At 41.4% G+C, this 17,599-nt stretch overlaps 1 protein-coding gene across 1 annotated transcript; it reads left to right on the top strand.

Annotated features, from left to right (window-relative positions):
• The first annotated feature begins 8,973 nt into the window (after nt 1-8,973).
• LOC122028195 (peroxidase 27-like) lies at nt 8,974-10,538 on the top strand. The gene is made up of 4 exons (XM_042587225.1): nt 8,974-9,327; nt 9,418-9,606; nt 9,695-9,893; nt 9,969-10,538. Exons 1-4 carry the CDS (start codon nt 9,100-9,102, stop codon nt 10,376-10,378), a joined length of 1,026 nt encoding a protein of 341 aa, XP_042443159.1. The 5' UTR covers nt 8,974-9,099; the 3' UTR covers nt 10,379-10,538.
• Nucleotides 10,539-17,599: the final 7,061 nt, after the last annotated feature.

The following is a 17,599-nucleotide window of genomic DNA, read 5'->3' as shown; positions in this document are numbered from 1 at the left end:
GGGATAAAAACTGGGCCCCGGGAAAGCCTATTTAGGCTACCCATTTAAGCGAGGAAATGTTTGATTTTCCTCTTTATTGTCCTTTTTTCTTTTCTTTTTTTTTTATTCATTTTTCGTCGTTTCCTTCTCCCCTTTCCCCGCGTGCCCGAGCCATCCCCGATGCCTCCTCCTTCGCGACGATCTTTGCCCTAACCGTCATGCAATGATTTCTTCCCTCCCGTGCGTACAAGTCATCAGCCAAGGAAAGCTCCGAGGCCTTACCATCGCCTTCCCCTCCTCTGCTCGTCGCCTCGTACAGGCAACGAGTTCAGATATGCCTTGAGTTCCTCGAATACCCGATCGCACTCCTCATCCCACTGAAATCTGGTGGCTCGGCGCAATATCTTGAAGAAGGGCAGACTCCGGTCGGACGATTTAGAAATGAACCGAGACAATGCAGTTATCCGATCGGTGAGATGTTGGGCTTCTTTCAAGTTTCTGGAGGGCGACATATCCTGTAGCGCCTTCACCTTGCTAGGGTTTGCTTCAATTCCCCGTTCGATAATGATGTAGCCCAGAAATTGCCCGCTCTTCGCGCCAAACAGACATTTGTTCAGATTTAGCTTGATCCCGTATGTCCTCAACGTCTGGCACGTCTCCATGACATCTGCACAAAGATCAGCAACTCGGAGGGACTTAATTAGTATATCGTCCACATATACCTCCATATTACGGCCGATTTGTTGCCAAAACACTTTGTTCATAAGTCTTTGATATGTGGCCCTAGCATTCTTCAGTCCGAATGGCATAATATTGTAGCAGTACGTATCATCGGCTGTGATGAAGTTGACCTTCTATTGATCTTCCTGGGCGAGCGACACTTGATGGTATCCTTGATACGCGTCCAACATACATATCAACTCGCATCCGACAGTGGAGTCCACCATTTGGTCGATCCGAGGTAGGGGTAGAAGTCCTTTGGGCAAGCCTTATTGAGGTCCCGGAAGTCGATGCAGACCCTCCACTTATTCCCAGGCTTGGAGACCAACACCACATTGGCAAGCCAGCTCGGGAACTGAACTTCATGTATGTGGTCGGCCTCCAAGAGCTTTTCTATTTCTGCTCGGATGATCAAATTCTACTTAGCACTAAAATCTCTCTTCCTTGGCTTTATCGGTCAATCGTCTGGTCGGACGTGTAACTTGTGCTAGGCAACGTTCGGGGAGATGCCGGGTAGTTCATGCGTCGACCATACGAACACGTCGTAGTTCTACTGGAGACATGCGATCAGCTCAGCTTCCTGCTCGGCCTCCAGATCAGCGGCAATGAAGGTAGTTGTTTCCGATCGGCTCTGGTGGATTTGTGCTTCTTCCTTCTCCATGTAAACCAAAGTAGGGGCTTTTCAGTTACGGCGTTTACCTCCAGCCGGGGTGCTTTCCGTGCGAACTTCGCCCCTATCTTAACCATCTCGACATAGCAATGTCGAGCGGCCGACTGATCACCCTTTACCTCTTCTATCTGATCTTCCACCGGGAACTTGATCTTTTGGCAGAAGGTTGAGACGACCGCTCGAAATTCATTGAGAGCCGGTCGGCCCAAAATGACGTTGTAGGCTAAGGCGACGTCTACCACAATGAAGTTTGTGGCCTCGTCCTTCGGAGCGGCTCCTCTCTAAGTGATATGGCCATCTTGATTTGGTCGATCAGCTAGACCTCATTGCCAGTGAACCCGTACAACGGGGTTGTCATCAGTAGCAGCTCACCCCGATCGATTTGGAGTTGATCAAACTCCTTCTTGAAGATGATATTGACCGAGCTGCCTGTGTCAACGAATACACGGTGAATGGTATAGTTTGCAATTACCGCTCAGATAATGAGGGTGTCATCATGCGGCACTTTAACTCCTTCGAGATCTCTGGGGCCGAAACTGATCTCGGGCCCACTCGCATTCTCCCTGCTGCAGCCAACGGCGTGGATCTCTAGCCACTGAGCGTATGATTTTTGGGCTCGATTGGAGTCTCTGCTAGTCGATCCACCAACTATAATATTGATCTCGCCTCGTGCCGCGTTGCTCCTGTTCTCCTCCTCCCGAGCGGACGGTCTGCTTTTCTCATGTGTGGCTCGGTCGAGTTCAATGCTTCTTCGATGGGGCCACTGCGATGATCTCCTCACTTCCTCTCGCCATTCGACACCGTGGTGCCTGTGTCACCGGTCAGGAGAGGGAGACCGGCGACGAAAACTTCTGGGCGTCGGTTGGGTGACTAAGTTGAATCCGCGACAGTCGCGGGTATTGTGGGTCGCTGACTGATGGAAGGAACAGAACATGGGGGGTGTTAGAGTATATACTAAAAGCCTAGCTTTTGTATAAACATTTATTTAGAAATAAGAATCACATTGGTCAAGTATCTACATTTATATATACTAAGTGTAGTCGTAACACGGTGTGTGGTGTCACACACAGGAGATCGTGTTATCGGTTCTTTATAAATTATAAACAGTAGCTCACGACTAAGATGGAAAGGAACAAACCATTAGAATAGTCGTAGTGTAATTAGGTATTAGTTTATCTTGACTAATAAAGTACACTAGTACACTCTAAGTGTATTGAGCAGGACCATTTAAGGTAAGTTCTTTTTATACTGACTTAATAAAAGAACTAAACCTTAGTTATTATGGAAGTGTGTGCTCTTAATCCTAATATAATAACAAGCACATGTATTTAATATTTATTTTTTTGACTTATCAAAGAGTGAGATTTAGCTCGATAAATCAAAATGCCCGATAAGTTGGGAAATGGTGTTACTTATAGTGTGTCTTGTTGATTATAAAAGGAAACTGTATCCTAATAATTTAGGTTGATAATGTCCCCAAGAGGAGCTCATAAAGATTGTCATGTTAAACCCTGCAGGTGGACTCAGTCCGATATGACGATAAGGTTGAGTGGTACTACTCTTGGACTAAGACATTAATTAAAATGAGTTGTCAGTAACTCAATTAATTAGTGGACATCCGACATCTTAAACACAGGGAGACTAACACACTCATAATAAGAAGGAGCCCAAAATATAATTTGGGATTGGTGCGGTAGTTCAATAATAATTCTTTAGTAGTATGAATTATTATTGATGAAATTAAGTTGTGTGTTCGGGGCGAACACGGGAAGCTTATTTTCATCGGGAGACCAAAATCAATTCCTCCTCTCGGTCCTTATCGTAGCCTCTTGTATATAGAGAATTATACCCACCTATACACACCTTCTTACCCACTCTTTGGTGGCCGGCCAAGCTAGCTTGGAACCCAAGCTAGGGCCGGCCAAGACCTAAAGATTGAGCCAAGATTAGTGGCCGACCCTAGCTTAGAGTCCAAGCTAGGTGTGGCCGGCCACATACAATATAAAAGGGATTTTATTTAAATATTTTCTTATGTAGATAACATGGTTTTAAAAGAGAGTTTAAAATTTAAATATTTCCTTTTATAGCTTTCTACAAAAGATTAAAAAAAGATTTGAAATATTTTCTTATTTATAGATTGAAAGGTGGATTTTAATTTTTTTAAAAAAAATTGTAACCATGTTCATGATTTAAAAGAGAATTTAAAAATTAAATATTTCCTTTCTACAAAAGATTAAGAAAAGAATAAATATCTTTCCTTATTTATAAATTGAAAGGAGATTTTAATTTTAGAGATAACTTTCCTTTTTGAAAATTATCCACATGTTTAAAAGAAAGATTTTAATTTATAAAATTTCTTTTTATAATCCACCTTGAAGGGAAAATTATTAGAGAATTTTTTATTAAAAATTTCCGAAAACAAATTAGGAAGTTTTAATTCTTGTGAATAAAAACTTTCCTTAAAGGAAAAATAGATGTGGCCGGCCACTTTAATAAGAGAAAAGAAAATTGATTTTTATCAATTAATTTTTTTTCTTTTTCATGGCAAAGAAAATAGGAAAGTTTTTATTAAATTTTTCTTATTTGCCAAGACCAAGGATTATAAAAGAGGAGGTAGAGGTGCCTTCATGATTGAATAACTCTATTCTATTTTTCCTCCCTCTCTTCCTTGGTTGGTGGTCGGCCCTAGAGCCTCTTCTCCTTCTCTTCTCTTCCTCCTTTGTGGTCGGCGGCATCAACACAAGAGGAGTCCATGGTGGCCGGTTCTAGCTAGGAGAAGAAGGAGAGAAAGGAGGCTTTGTTTCTAGCATCCCTTGGAGCTTGGTGGTGGTGGCCAAACCTCACATCTCTTGGAGTTTTTGGGGTGGCCGAAACTTGCTTGGAGAAGAAGGGCTTGGGTAGTTCTCATCTCGGAAGATCGTTGTCCACACAACGTCCGAGATTAGAAGAGAAATACGGTAGAAGATCAAGAGGTTATTTCCCTACAAAGAAAGGTATAACTAGTAATTGTTTTCCGCATCATACTAGTTTTCTTTGTATAGTTATTTTTGGAAATACCAAACACAAGAGGTATATGATTCTAGAGTTTTCGGATTTGTTTTGAATTTGTGTTTCTTTTATTTTATTTTTCGAATTTGTGATTCGATTGTTCTTTTTGGTTAAACCTAGAGTTATATAAGGAAATTAAATATTAGCTTTCCTTAAAAGGCTTTGTCTAGGAAGTGGTGGTTGCTCCCATATCCAAAAAGGTCTAGTGCCTCGCCATGTTTAATTTGGAAGCCAATTTTAGAAATTAATATTTAATTGAATTTATAACATAGGTGGATTTGGATCAATAGTGTTAAGTTCCGCTTGCGATCCAAGTCTAAACCATTAAGAACAGATAAGTTAAATTTGGAATCAATAATGTTAAATTCCGTTTGCAATTCCTAATTTAACTTTTAAAGAACACAATAGGTTGTTTAGGAAAGGTTCGACGCTTGTACAAAATTTTTGTACAGTAGAACCTGTACGATCTTCCTAGGACTAACCAACAATTGGTATCAGAGCTAGGGTTTGCCGCTGTGTGTTTTGGTTTTCAAATAGATTATGCACATGTCATACATAATTTAGGCAAGATAATAGTAGGATGTGTTGACTTTGTGGTTGCAGGCTCCAACTATTATGTCTTATAGATGTTGTGTGTGATTGGACCCTTGGACATGTCAAGGGCATTATTTTGTGTGTGCATGATTCTATGTATTAAATACAGCAGTAGCTGTGTTAGTTTAAGAATTTTACTTTTTTGTTCGATCTAGAATACATGTACATTCCTTCATGGAATATATGATCGATATATGTAAAATTCTATATTTGTCGCGAATCGTATCCTTGCGAGGCGTGGTGCTATTGGAGGACCAGAGGCGCAGCGGAATAAGAAGCAAGATAGATGCGATGACTGGACCCGATGGCGGTGGCTAAAGATGGCAGTAGCTAGGGTTGGAACACACGGAGGACAGTGATGGAAAAGGCCATAATAGTTGGAAATTTAATTTCCACATTTATTGCTTTTATTTACTGTGATGTGTGTGTGTGCATGTGATATATGCTAGCATATGTTAAAATTCCTCACCTTAAATAAGTAAGTGGGAGAGGGATTTTTTAAATAAATTCCACGGTCTCCATTACTGGTTTGTAAGTGATGCAACAAGCTTGCGTGTTGGCTTTGAGTGCCTCCCTCCACAATGGATGGGTTTGTTGCGGATCACTAGATCAAACTTCCTTTATGGATGGTTATAGGAAATTATTTAGGAGTGTGTGATCTTCTCCAACTGAAGGGGCACAATCATATTTAATGGACTAAGTATCAAGTAATGGTATACACTTAGACGCATTCAATAGTATCCTCCCCAACGGAGTCACTACTATTGTTTTGCGTGACCAAAGTAAAACCAACTATTAATTTTATTTGTCATAAAGTTAGGTTGACAAGATAATAAAATTAATGGGTAAGACCCTCCTCTTACAAATGTTGAATTTGTATACGTCCACACTAATGTGACATGCAATATTCACGGTGTTTTGAGGTGTTGATAAATTTAAATAGTATTGTTTGAGGAATCAATATTATTCTAAATTTAGAGACCTGACCAAAGTTTATTTTGTGATTCTTATGATGTCTTTCAACCCATTGGCCATTATATTGAAATAGAACAGACTTACTGGTCCCAACTATAGAGATTGGAAAAGAAATCTGGATATTGTCTTAACTGCTGAAAGCTATAAGTTTGTACTGTCAGAGGTATGCCCAGATACACCTAATGGTGATTCTACCCCAGAGGAGATTGAGTATCATAAGAAATGGGTAAAAACAGATGAGATGGCGCGATGTTACATTTTGGCTTCAATGTCAAATATATTGCAACATCAGCATCAAGATTTACAAACTGCTTATGATATAATGAACAATCTCAAAGAACTCTTTGGGCACCAGAGTCGGACTGTTAGGCAAGAGACAATGAGAAAGTTAATGACAGTCACCATGTCAGAGGAGACACCCGTAAGGGATCATATCCTCAAAATGATGGTTTTTCCTTTTTTTTGGGCGCTCGGAGGCCACATCTTGAACGGCGTGTGGCCTTGCTTCCTGATGTGCCCATGCTCCTTCGGCCCGGGGCCCGCGTGGTGGCTGATGGTTGATCGATAGCCTTCGCTCGATCAACGATGACGGCTCGGATGGCGTTTCCTTTCTTCTTGCCGCTTGGGCCTCTTCCATGTTTATGTATTCGTTGGCCTTTTTCAACATGTGGTCGTAGTCCCGAGGCGGCTTTCGGATGAGCGACCAGAAGAAGTCCCCGTCCACGAGCCCTTGGGTGAAGGCATTCATCATGGTCTCCGAGGAGACTGAGGGGATGTTCATGGCCACCTGGTTGAAGCGTTGGATATATGTCAGGAGGGACTCTCTGGGACCTTGCTTCATGGAGAATAGGCTGACGCTCGTCTTTTGGTAACATCTACTGCTAGCGAAATGATGTAGGAAGGCCGTTCGGAAGTCCTTGAAGCTTTGGATGGACTTGTCCGGCAGCCTTCTGAACCATCATTGTGCCGAGCCGGAGAGCGTGGTGAGGAAGACTCGACACTTGACTCCCTCTGTATACTGATGAAGAGTATCAGCGTTATCAAACTTACCAAGATGGTCGTCCAGGTCGATCGACCCGTTATATTCTCCGATCATCAAGGGAGTGTAGTGCTTTGGAAGCGGATCTTGTAGGATTGCCTTAGAGAACTGGCGGTTGATCTGCTCAGGCGATGAATCAACTCGAGGCGCCTTGCTTTTCCTTGCGTCCCGCACGGGTGCTTCATCTGAAGAAGAGTCCCTTCCTTGATTGGCTTGAGCAATCTCAGAGGGCGTTTGAAACAAGGCCCGGTGGAATGGAATAGGCACAGGTGGAGCCTCCCCCTAAGTGTCGGTTGGCCCTTTATTCTGCCCTAGATGGACAATTGCTCCGGTCAGTCTTCATGGGCCACTCGACCTCCCGAGGCCGATGTTGCTTGTTGATCCAGTCGATCGGCTAGCGGTCTTTGCTGCTGCTCGACTAATTTTGTCGCTCGCGATTGTACAAGTGCGCCGAGCTCCTCTTGAGTGAGCACCACCGTGTGAAGTCGTCCAGTCTCTTCCATCCTCTCGGCTCGAATGCAGGTGCGTTTCCACAGACGGCGCCAAATTTGATCCTGTCTGAGAGTCGAGGTGGCAGACGTTGGGGATGTGGCGCTCCTGTTGACCGTGCGTGGACCTCCACTGAGACTAGCCTGTCAGCACAAAAGTGTCAGTGCCGAGCCAAGGAGTGGTTCCCCGACGATGGCTCTCTGACGCTCAAGTCAAATCTCCGGTGAAAGAAGCAAGCAAGCAAAGAAATGAAAGTAGCAGCGTAACTGTAGCTACAGTAGGATGAGCATACCTTCGTCGAAGCTCGGAGTCCTTTATATAGGGCTCCCAGGGGTGTGCGTGCACACTCCTCAAGGCGTGGACGCATCTCAAAGCTTCCCTTGATAAGACGTGTCAAAAAAATGTACCCGACACCATACCTTAACAGCCCGAGCATATCCTAACAAGACAGTGGAAGCTTTCGTCGTACGATTCTCTGTCTGATCATGCCGTCGACCGTGCTGTCTGTCTATGGCACGAATTTCGAGGCACGTATTTCGAGGAGGATACCAGTCGATCTTGCCTTTGTCTGCTAGTGGCCTGAGCGGGTGGGCCGCTTGGCTAATTCCGCTGTCTGGGGCGAGTGGGGAGGCCGCTCGGCTACTTCCACTGTCTGGGCCGAGCGGGGATGTCACTCGGCTACTTCCGCTGTCTGGGTTGATCGGGTCAGACGCTCGGCTACTTCCACTGTCCGGGCCGAGCGGGGATGCCTCTCGGCTGCTTCCGCTGTCTGGGCCTGGGCCAAGCGGGTCGGACGCTCGACTACTTCCACTGCCTAGGCTTGTTGGGTTGTGTTTCCGTTTCGTTGACTGTGATCTAATCTTTGGCCGATCGAGATGTCCGCCTGGCACATGTCCCGTCAATCAATGCCTGCCTTGGTGATACTGGCCTTTGAGCGTCGGAAGCTTGGTGCGAGATCGAGCTATGGTAACTTCGGACCAGTCATTCCTTAATCGAATCAACTGATTGGGCCACCTGATCATACGCTAGTCTGGGGTCATTGACTGCCTTGACTTTAACCTTCCACGTGACGGAGCCCGTCTTATCATCGGATCACAACTCATATGAAATATACTATTTTTTTAATGGTAATAACAATAAAAGATGTCTTTCTAATTTCCAACATTTAATACGCTATCACTGGCCAATTTTCAGACTTTATATTCTTGTACAGCTAATCACATCCTCATTTTAACCTTTATTTAAAAAAAAAAAAAAAAACAGTAGCAGATATCCTTGACTTTGAGCCGTTTGGAAAGCACGCGCCTGAGAAATATAATCTATTTTTTTATATATGATGAGCTGCCATCCATTGTTTACGACAAAATGCAAAAATTTAGTACAATTAGTGTTGAAAATAAATATTAGTTTACGAAGAGACATGGTCATATTAACATAATCAATCTATTGCTTTATCTTATTCATTTGTTCTCAGATCCTTAACAGATCTAGTGGCCAACAACCTTTTTCTCTTTCAAGAAATAAAGCGAGCTCCAATAAAAATACATGTGTAGTGGATCCTGCAATCGTTCCGGTAGCTGAAAAGATGGCCTGCTGCAGCAACAAGCTTCTGCCTCTGCTCTTTCTCCAAGTCGCATTCTGGAGCTGCTTTCTTGGGTCGACCCATGGAAATGGCCTTAGGGTTGGGTTCTACTTCCAGTCCTGCCCTCAAGCAGAGGACATAGTCAGAAGAACAGTCGAGAGCTACTTCTCTCAGGATCCCACCGTGTCTGCTCCGCTCCTCAGGCTTCACTTCCACGACTGTTTCGTCAGGGTATTAATCGTCAACTATCTTCTGCCACTCGCAATTCCAACTTGTAGATTTTTCTTTTGTTTGATTTTAAGGTTTTATAAATTAGAGCAGGGATGCGATGGATCGGTGCTGCTCAACTCCACAAGGAGCAACTTGGCCGAGAAGGATGCGAAGCCCAACCTGACGCTGGATGGATTCTACGTGATCGACGCCGCCAAGGCAGCTCTGGAGAAGGCTTGCCCTGCCACTGTCTCGTGTGCTGATATCTTGGCTCTTGCAGCGAGGGATGCAGTGTCGTTGGTGAGTACTTCGAATTGGTTGCCGTTGGTCGTCTTGCTTAATTTGTCTCTGTTTTGATTATTGTTGAGTTTGGTGGGGATTGACTCAGGCTACAGGACTGGGGAAGGGGATAAATCTGACGAGAGAAAGCCAGCTTTATCAAGTGGAGACCGGGCGTAGAGATGGGTCTGTGTCCAGAGCCAGAGAAGCAGCAGCCCATCTGCCCTCCTCCGATGATAATATCGCCATTCTGAAAGCAAATTTCAGATCCAAAGGCCTCAACTCCACGGACTTGGCGATCTTATCAGGTGACATGACGAAAATCACAGTCAACCGGTGAACTTGATCAAGAATGTTCCTTAATTCTTTTTTTTCGTGCGCAGGGGGCCATGCAATAGGTAACTCACACTGCTTCTCCTTCGAGAAGAGGCTGCACCACCACTACGACGGCAGGGGCCTCTCCGACGCGACCTTGGACGCTAACTACAAAGTGGAGTTGCTGAGGCGGTGCCGGGCGGGGAACGACACGGTGCTGGAGATGGTTCCCGGCAGCTCGATGACGTTTGACTCCGAGTATTATGGATTGGTCTCCAAACAGAAGGGGTTGTTCCACTCCGACGAGGCTCTTCTGGAGGACGAGGTGACGAGAGGCTACGTTTACTCCAGGAAACGATTGCCGGAGTCGATCTTCTTTGCCGATTTCGGGGTGTCGATGGTGAAGATGGGGCGGGCTGGAGTGCTAACCGGGAGCTCAGGAGAGATCAGGAAGAACTGTGCTTTGGTCAACCACTGATTATGATCTTTTAAGATTGTGATTGTGTTCGTTCTGTTTTTTTGCCTCATTATTAATGAAGATGTTATCGTATCAGATCGTGTTGAACAAAGTAAAGTTCTCTTGTGTGTGACCCAATGGGCCATGATTTGATGAACTATGAGTGGATCATTCTTATGATTGTGTTGGTCGTCTTTTTGACTAGTAGCGTGACACTTTTACTGAAATAGCTGCACAGTGTGCATGCCGAATTCAAAGATGGAGAAAATTTGAACTTTTAGGAGGGATGACAAAGACTTCACCGAAAGGAAAATTGCAATGCAGAATGAGTACAAATATCATACAGCATGATTGCATATGCAAATTATTCATTATTTGTTAATAAGAATGGGTGCACATGCTCTTTAGGACTGATCTTCTTCACAAACTGAATGGATGACATCTGTCTCTTACTCACTTCTCCACATGTTATTGAATTGAATTTGAATGGGGGTGGGTAGGTTAGGGATTGGCTATCGAGTTTGATCAGTCTAAGGAATTCGATTAAGTTGATGGGGCTAGATTAGCTAGTTAATTCAGATAATTCAATAATGTGTTGATCAATTTAATCTAAATCTGATCAAGCTAATTATTAGGTCTACTTAGTTGATCAATTCGTCTTGGTTAATCTAATCTATCAGTAAGCCAAGTCAATTGATCTCTAATCTATCCAATTGGACTAACCAAGCCAATCAAACTAGGCAATTATCTCATTGGGCCAGTTGATCTCATTGAGTTAGTTGACTTGATTGAGCCTGTTGAGTTGAAGTTGATTCAAATAATTTAGGCACCCTGGTCAATTTAAATAAGCTAGTTTGGATGATTCGATTAAATGATTCGTGCTAGCCAATCAATTTAGATGAGTTGTTGATCTTGATGATCTACATAGTTTAGGTGGACTAAATATGTGATTGAGTCTGATTGAATAGGTTTGATCAAGATAAAATACTCAATTAACTTGACCTAGAAAAATAAAAATTATTTTTTATATGTGCAATAAAAAGATAAGTGGTGTTAATAACATATCTAAATAGAAAAAAGTAATATGGTTTCCTATATTTTTCTCATAAATAAATTATTTTTTTATAAACCAATGAGCCCTTGATCTCCTCCCAAATTGAAGACTCCAAGCTTGGAGTGTCGCAATACCTCAATCAACGCTTAACCTCTTTTCAAATGTTGAAAATGGTGCCCAAAATGATCAACTCTATGTCAAGTTTCTACCTACCTGTGTGTTATATGGACACTAATTAGAAGAACGCAATCTCTCATTTTCCAAGTTGGAAGAGTCAGAAGTTCTCACTACCTACAGTGAGTTTATTATTTAATAATATTTTATTTACGACACTTCAATTAGGTATTATTTATTCTATTTTAATTCAATTGATGATGTTTAATGGAAATGTTAATAAAACTATTCATATTTATTTTATATTTATCGAAGTTTGTATCAGCATTGCCATTTGTTAATATTTTATTTAGATGGCACGTTATCAAACCATTCCTATTTATACTTAACTTCATATTCATATTAGGTCATATAAGTTTACATTAATCAGAATCCTTTATGTTATATAGTGTTAACTTTAATTTTTTGTTCAAACATTAATTCTCCGTATGTGTTTTTATGCAAATTTTAGAGATTATATATTTATCTCACAATTTTATTTTGATATGAATAGCTTAAAAAAATTAATCCCTTTTAGAAAGATCAATATATTTGACAACCTTTATTCTACAATATCAATATATAATATTATAAAACATCTTAAATTTTAATACTTTTAATTGACTTCTTATTTAATTTGATATATATTATTGAATGTTTTACTTTTTTAATTTTTTTTTAAGTAATCCAAGTATCTAACTTTTCTTACAATTGATACTCAAATATTAGATTTCATTGTTATCTATTAGAGGATGTAACCATTATATCATTGTTCCACAGTTATTATTGAATGTTTTAAGTAACTAGTGAAGTGATAATTAAAAAATATCAATATATTTATTTATATTCACTATCTGTTTTACTTGTAAATATATAAATGCATACAATTTTTAAACAGTAAATTATTTTTAAATCCCTAATCATAACTTTAACTCCCTCGTCGGTCCCTAGGTCAGACAAAATATATTCCCACTCTCTATCCAAAATCTCTTTTTGTTCTTCAACTCCCTAATCTACTTCAATTTATCAGATTGCTCTCTTTCTTCATTTAATACTCCTCCGACTCATTTTATACTCCTCTAACTTCTAGCTAACTCCTTCCCTAATTTCCACCATAAACTGTAAGTGATCGTCCAAAATAATTCCTTCGACATTAAAAGAAAAAATCAGAGAGGCGGGAGAACCCGACTTTCACCTTCAAGTGTAGAACTTAAAGCTTCGAGTGCAAAACCCGACTTTTACCTTCAACCCAAGGATCATCGACGAATGTCGAGTGTAAAAAAGTAAGAAGGTGGTAATCGGAACAACTAGAGGACTGCTAACGTGAAGAAGTGGTTTGCATTGTATTTTAAAGGCATAAATAGATGTATTCGAGTAGAAGGTAAGTTATATTTTTATACCCTAAATTTTGACTGATTTATTATTCTTGTTTGTAGAAATAAATTAAAATTATTGTTTGTGTATTTTTTCTATAAAATGGTGTGAAAATCGAGGGTTTAGTTCATGGGTGTTGTCGATTTTGCTAGGATGAATAAAATTAGGTTTCAGTATTCGAATTATAATTTTATGAATAAGTTTGTATTGCATATTCTTCAATTCAATTAATGAATAGATATTTGAGTTTGTTGTTGTAATTATCAATAAACTGAGTAATGTACCCATTTTAAGCACTTTAATGCTCAAAATTTTTACAGTTTGTACTTTATGGTATGAATGGGTAAACTATTCTAATTTTTTGTAGTGTCAATTCTACTAATTCGAATAAAATTAGTTTTGGTATTTAAATTATAATTTTATGAATATGCTTGTATTTTATCTTCTTCAATTAAAGAATTGAAAGAGATATGATTATCAATACACGAGATCATTAATTTTATGATCGTGTTTGTGTTTTATCTTCTTCCAATTCTTTGGCCTCTATCTCCGGGACGTGAGTAGCCTTCAACTCCTCTAAATGGACGAAGAGGCTTTGGACTTTAGCAATCTTCCCATCCAGATCAACCACCACTTTGGCTCGCCTGGCTGTCTCAGATCGAAGCTTATCTTCAGTTGTTTTTAGGGCATCCTCCAATTTTTCCACTCTCGCTGCCATAGCTTTCACCAATGCTTGAGCTTCTAAGAGCTGCCTTTCTAATTCAATCAGTCGATCGAGTTAAGCCTGACTCTCCATGGGGATTGGATGGGAGCATATATAGAACCAACCTCTGATAGTCGTTTCTTTAAGGTATCATTCTCCCAGGCTAACTCTGCCATCGATCAGGATAAATTCATCCTGATTCCCTAAAGTTACATAAACAGTATCATTAGGGGTATTTTCGATAAAGGGAGGTATAAAGAAGGTGGGGAAGCTAAGATCTACCATGGTTAGTGATGTGATAAATCACAAGTGTACAATTTTATCGTCAAGTAATAAAAGATATTGATCCATAATGATTGTTGATTAAGCACCAATTGATTTCACACATTTAATTATCTGGCGTTCAAAGGTTGGTTCACGCACGCAAGTGAGAAAGCTTCAGGTGAGAGAGCAAGAAAGAGAGGTTTGAAAGAGAGGGATACAGAGAAGATCACATAAATAGGCAGTGGTGAAGGTAATTCTAGGACTTCAGTTTCACCCAAATGATTATAAACATCTAATTTATGTTTGGTTTCATATCTTCAATAGGAATTTGTGTAGGTAGATCACCCTATTATATCTTATGTGAATTTTTACTTCTACAACATCATATTAAGGTTAATCATTGTTTGCAACAAATTAGGTTTAATCCATTAGGCTCTATGACGGCTTAGGGCTCCTCGTGGCAAGTTATGTTGCACTTTCATATCCGACTTTCCATGTCTCAGTGTTCTACCGGTCAAAGGTTGGGTTTTCCTTTTAGTTCATCCCCAAACCCTCATGAGATATAAATCTCATGCTTTTGGCATTAAGATCATGTTAATACGATAGAGCCGGACCATAAACACATATTTCATCAAACAATAACATGTAAACATATAGATTAACCAAAAAGATATTTACATAACAAAAAGGCTACTCCTTACATTCTAGAACCATGAGAACTACTCTATAACAAAAGGATTGCAATCCAAAGACACAAGCATAAGTATTCATACAATTCAAATATAGAGGATAGAGTTAAGAGATGCTAAGGGAGAAAATTTTTGGTTTCTTTGGTGTCATTCCTTTGCGCCGAAGGTGGATGGAGCATCGGAGTCAATGAAGATAATGACTCTAAGGTTTTCCAAAGAGAAGAAAACTCTTACCCATGGAGAGGGTCAGAGTCCTCCCGTCCAATCTCCCCCAACTGATCTGATCGAATCCCCTTTTATAGGCGCTAAAGTCAGTTATGTGACATGGCATGTGTCGCTGGGCACGGGCGGGCGGCTGTGTAACATGAGAAAGCTCATATCTAGAGGCCCGGGTAGGTCATGGCACGGTAGTCAAAGCTGACATGAGCACGCCGTGGCAAGGAGGTAGACCCTGCCCCGACCGCTCATGATAGGGCAGGGCTCTTTGTCTTGGTCTTTCCACTCCTTGTTTCTCTCCAATCTTCATTTCTGTCATCCAAAATATACAAGAGCAATATCTAGGAACAACAAAACATGAAAATGAAGCATAAAAGCAAGTTATCTCAGATCATGCATGTAAAAATGGGTTGAATGTTGTGAGAAAACATAATGAAAACCCTATATACATTTATCAGTTAGGTCATAAGAGTACCCATCTGTCATCTCCATCAGGGTATGGTCATCTGTTCGGCTCATGATTGTAGGATCGATGACGTCCTAAAGGGGGGATGAATAGCACTCATGGCTAATTCATTTGTTTATCGAAAAACTCAGAATAACGCAGTGGAATAACGAAGGAGAACAAGAGCAATGCTAACACAGTTTTCTTTTACTTGGTTTAGAATCTATGATGACTCCTACTCCAAGACCCATGATCATTGATCGCTTTCGGTGGGCAATTATTAATAATTCAGAAATCATTTACAAGTAAGCAATCATAAGTACTGAAAAAAAACAAAGTATACCGACAATAAGGAATTAGGAATTTGATCGTTGGTTGTCGGAGCAGCATTGAAGAGAGCAGTAGTTGTTTGTTCTTGATCTCGGTAATTGTGTTGTCGAAGCAACTGGTTGAGCCCTCCTTAAATAGCCAAGCTAGGCCTGATCCACTGATCTCGGGATTAGATTTAACTCGTCGTTGATCGGTCGACCGATCCCCTAATTCAGTCAACTGATCCTACCTGAATTGGTCCGTCTTCCCATCCAGATTTAGCTTCAGATGAGTCCTCGTTCGGTTGACTGATCCCGTCGTTTGGTCGACCAATCCCTCTATCCTCGCTAACTTATCTGGTCTGATCCGATCAATCTGGCCTGATTTCGGGCACTGTATATCCACTATTCAATCAAGCTCGTTCATTTGTCTAGAAATCTATCTGTTGCTTTAGAGGTTCAGTCAACCGATCCCCGGTTCGGTCGACCGATCAAGGCCAAAACTAACCTTGCACAATTGTTAGTTTTCTATAAAACAGAGTTAGACAAAATAGCAAATGATATATAAATCAATAACTTGACAGCCTTCGGACTTTCCGATTCTGACTTCAGATTTCCTCAGGAAATCCTAGGTCAAATCGACTCCTATTGTTCCCTCAATGAGGAACGCGTTCTCACCTACTCCTCTTAGGAGAAGTTACCTATTGCCAGACCGGTCCTCTAAATCGACTGGATTTTCTGCCTAGGGTTACCACCCCCTAGGACCTAGGGTTACCTCCCCCTAGGGTTTTCCATAACCTAGGGTTACTACCCCCTAGGACCTAGGGTTACCTCCCCCTAGGATTTTCCATAACATAGGGTTACTACCCCCAAGGGGTTTTCACCTGCCTAATCGCAGTTAGGACTTTTCATCACCTAGAATTATCGCCCCCTAGGACCTAGGGTTACCTCCCTCTAGGGTTTTCCACCTGCCTAGAATCCAATAAGACTTTTACCTAAGACAACTTAGGACTTTCTTGCAAGCTCAATCAACTTTGTTAGATCACAAGACAACTTAACTTTGGACCATTTAACATAATCAAAACTCAGGTTCAATCGTCTGGTACTTCCTGGACCAACAATGGCTAGCTCCCAGACATCGGTTAATTGACCCTATAATAATATTCTATCTCAGGTCGATGGGGGAGCCAATAGAGAAGATATTGCCTTGGCAGACGGTATATTATAGATGGTCGAGAATTGATAGAGTTTTTATAGCTCGTTGGAAAAAGCTTCAACTGGTGGAGCAATGGGAAGGGATGATGGTGAATGTGAAGCCAGAATGGAAGAGTTGCCCAGTTGGGATGCGACCTCTCAGGTGAGACTGCTAGAAGGAAGAGCGAACAAAGTCCGTTCGGAAGATTGAGTCAGGGTTTCCACTCGGACTGGTGTAAGACAGGGGGAGGGAGCATTGATGGGAGACGTCTTCACCTCAGGAACTTGGTTAGTAGGGACGAGTTGATGCCTCTTATGCCTCCTCCTCATTGTGCTTCAAGATTAAAAGGAGAGTCTTCTGGTGATAGGAGGGGATCAGAAGACAACTCCTCTTCTATTATCGACATCGCGTTGGAGTCACGTTGGATTCAGCTGTTCGGCTACTGGACACCTCGCCAGAAGGGCCAACCAACTATTGCTCTCACTCGGTTAGAAGCATTTGCTCTTGTCAATTCAATTCGGCCTCTTCTAGTTGAATATGCTCAAAGACCAGGGCCTCATAAAAAGAATCTACTATATAAAGTAAAGAAGACTTTAGTTAGTGATAACGCAATGGAGGCTTATTGAAAGAGCATGGAAGCGACATGCAGACGGGACTCAGTCCGAATAAGTAAAGCAAACCCTCATGCAATAATTTAGGAGGCTTGAATTTTATGCCGACCATCTTCTTTAAGGTGGAAACGAAAGTTGGATCGTGCTTATAGTTCTCAAGGTCAGGAATAAGGGGAAGGTCGGACCGCCATTTGGTCGGCCAGGGAATAGACTCAGGTATTTGAATAAAA

This window comes from Zingiber officinale, chromosome 10A (assembly GCF_018446385.1).
Source record: "Zingiber officinale cultivar Zhangliang chromosome 10A, Zo_v1.1, whole genome shotgun sequence".
NCBI lineage: Eukaryota > Viridiplantae > Streptophyta > Magnoliopsida > Zingiberales > Zingiberaceae > Zingiber > Zingiber officinale.
This window is presented reverse-complemented; position numbering and strand designations above follow the sequence as displayed.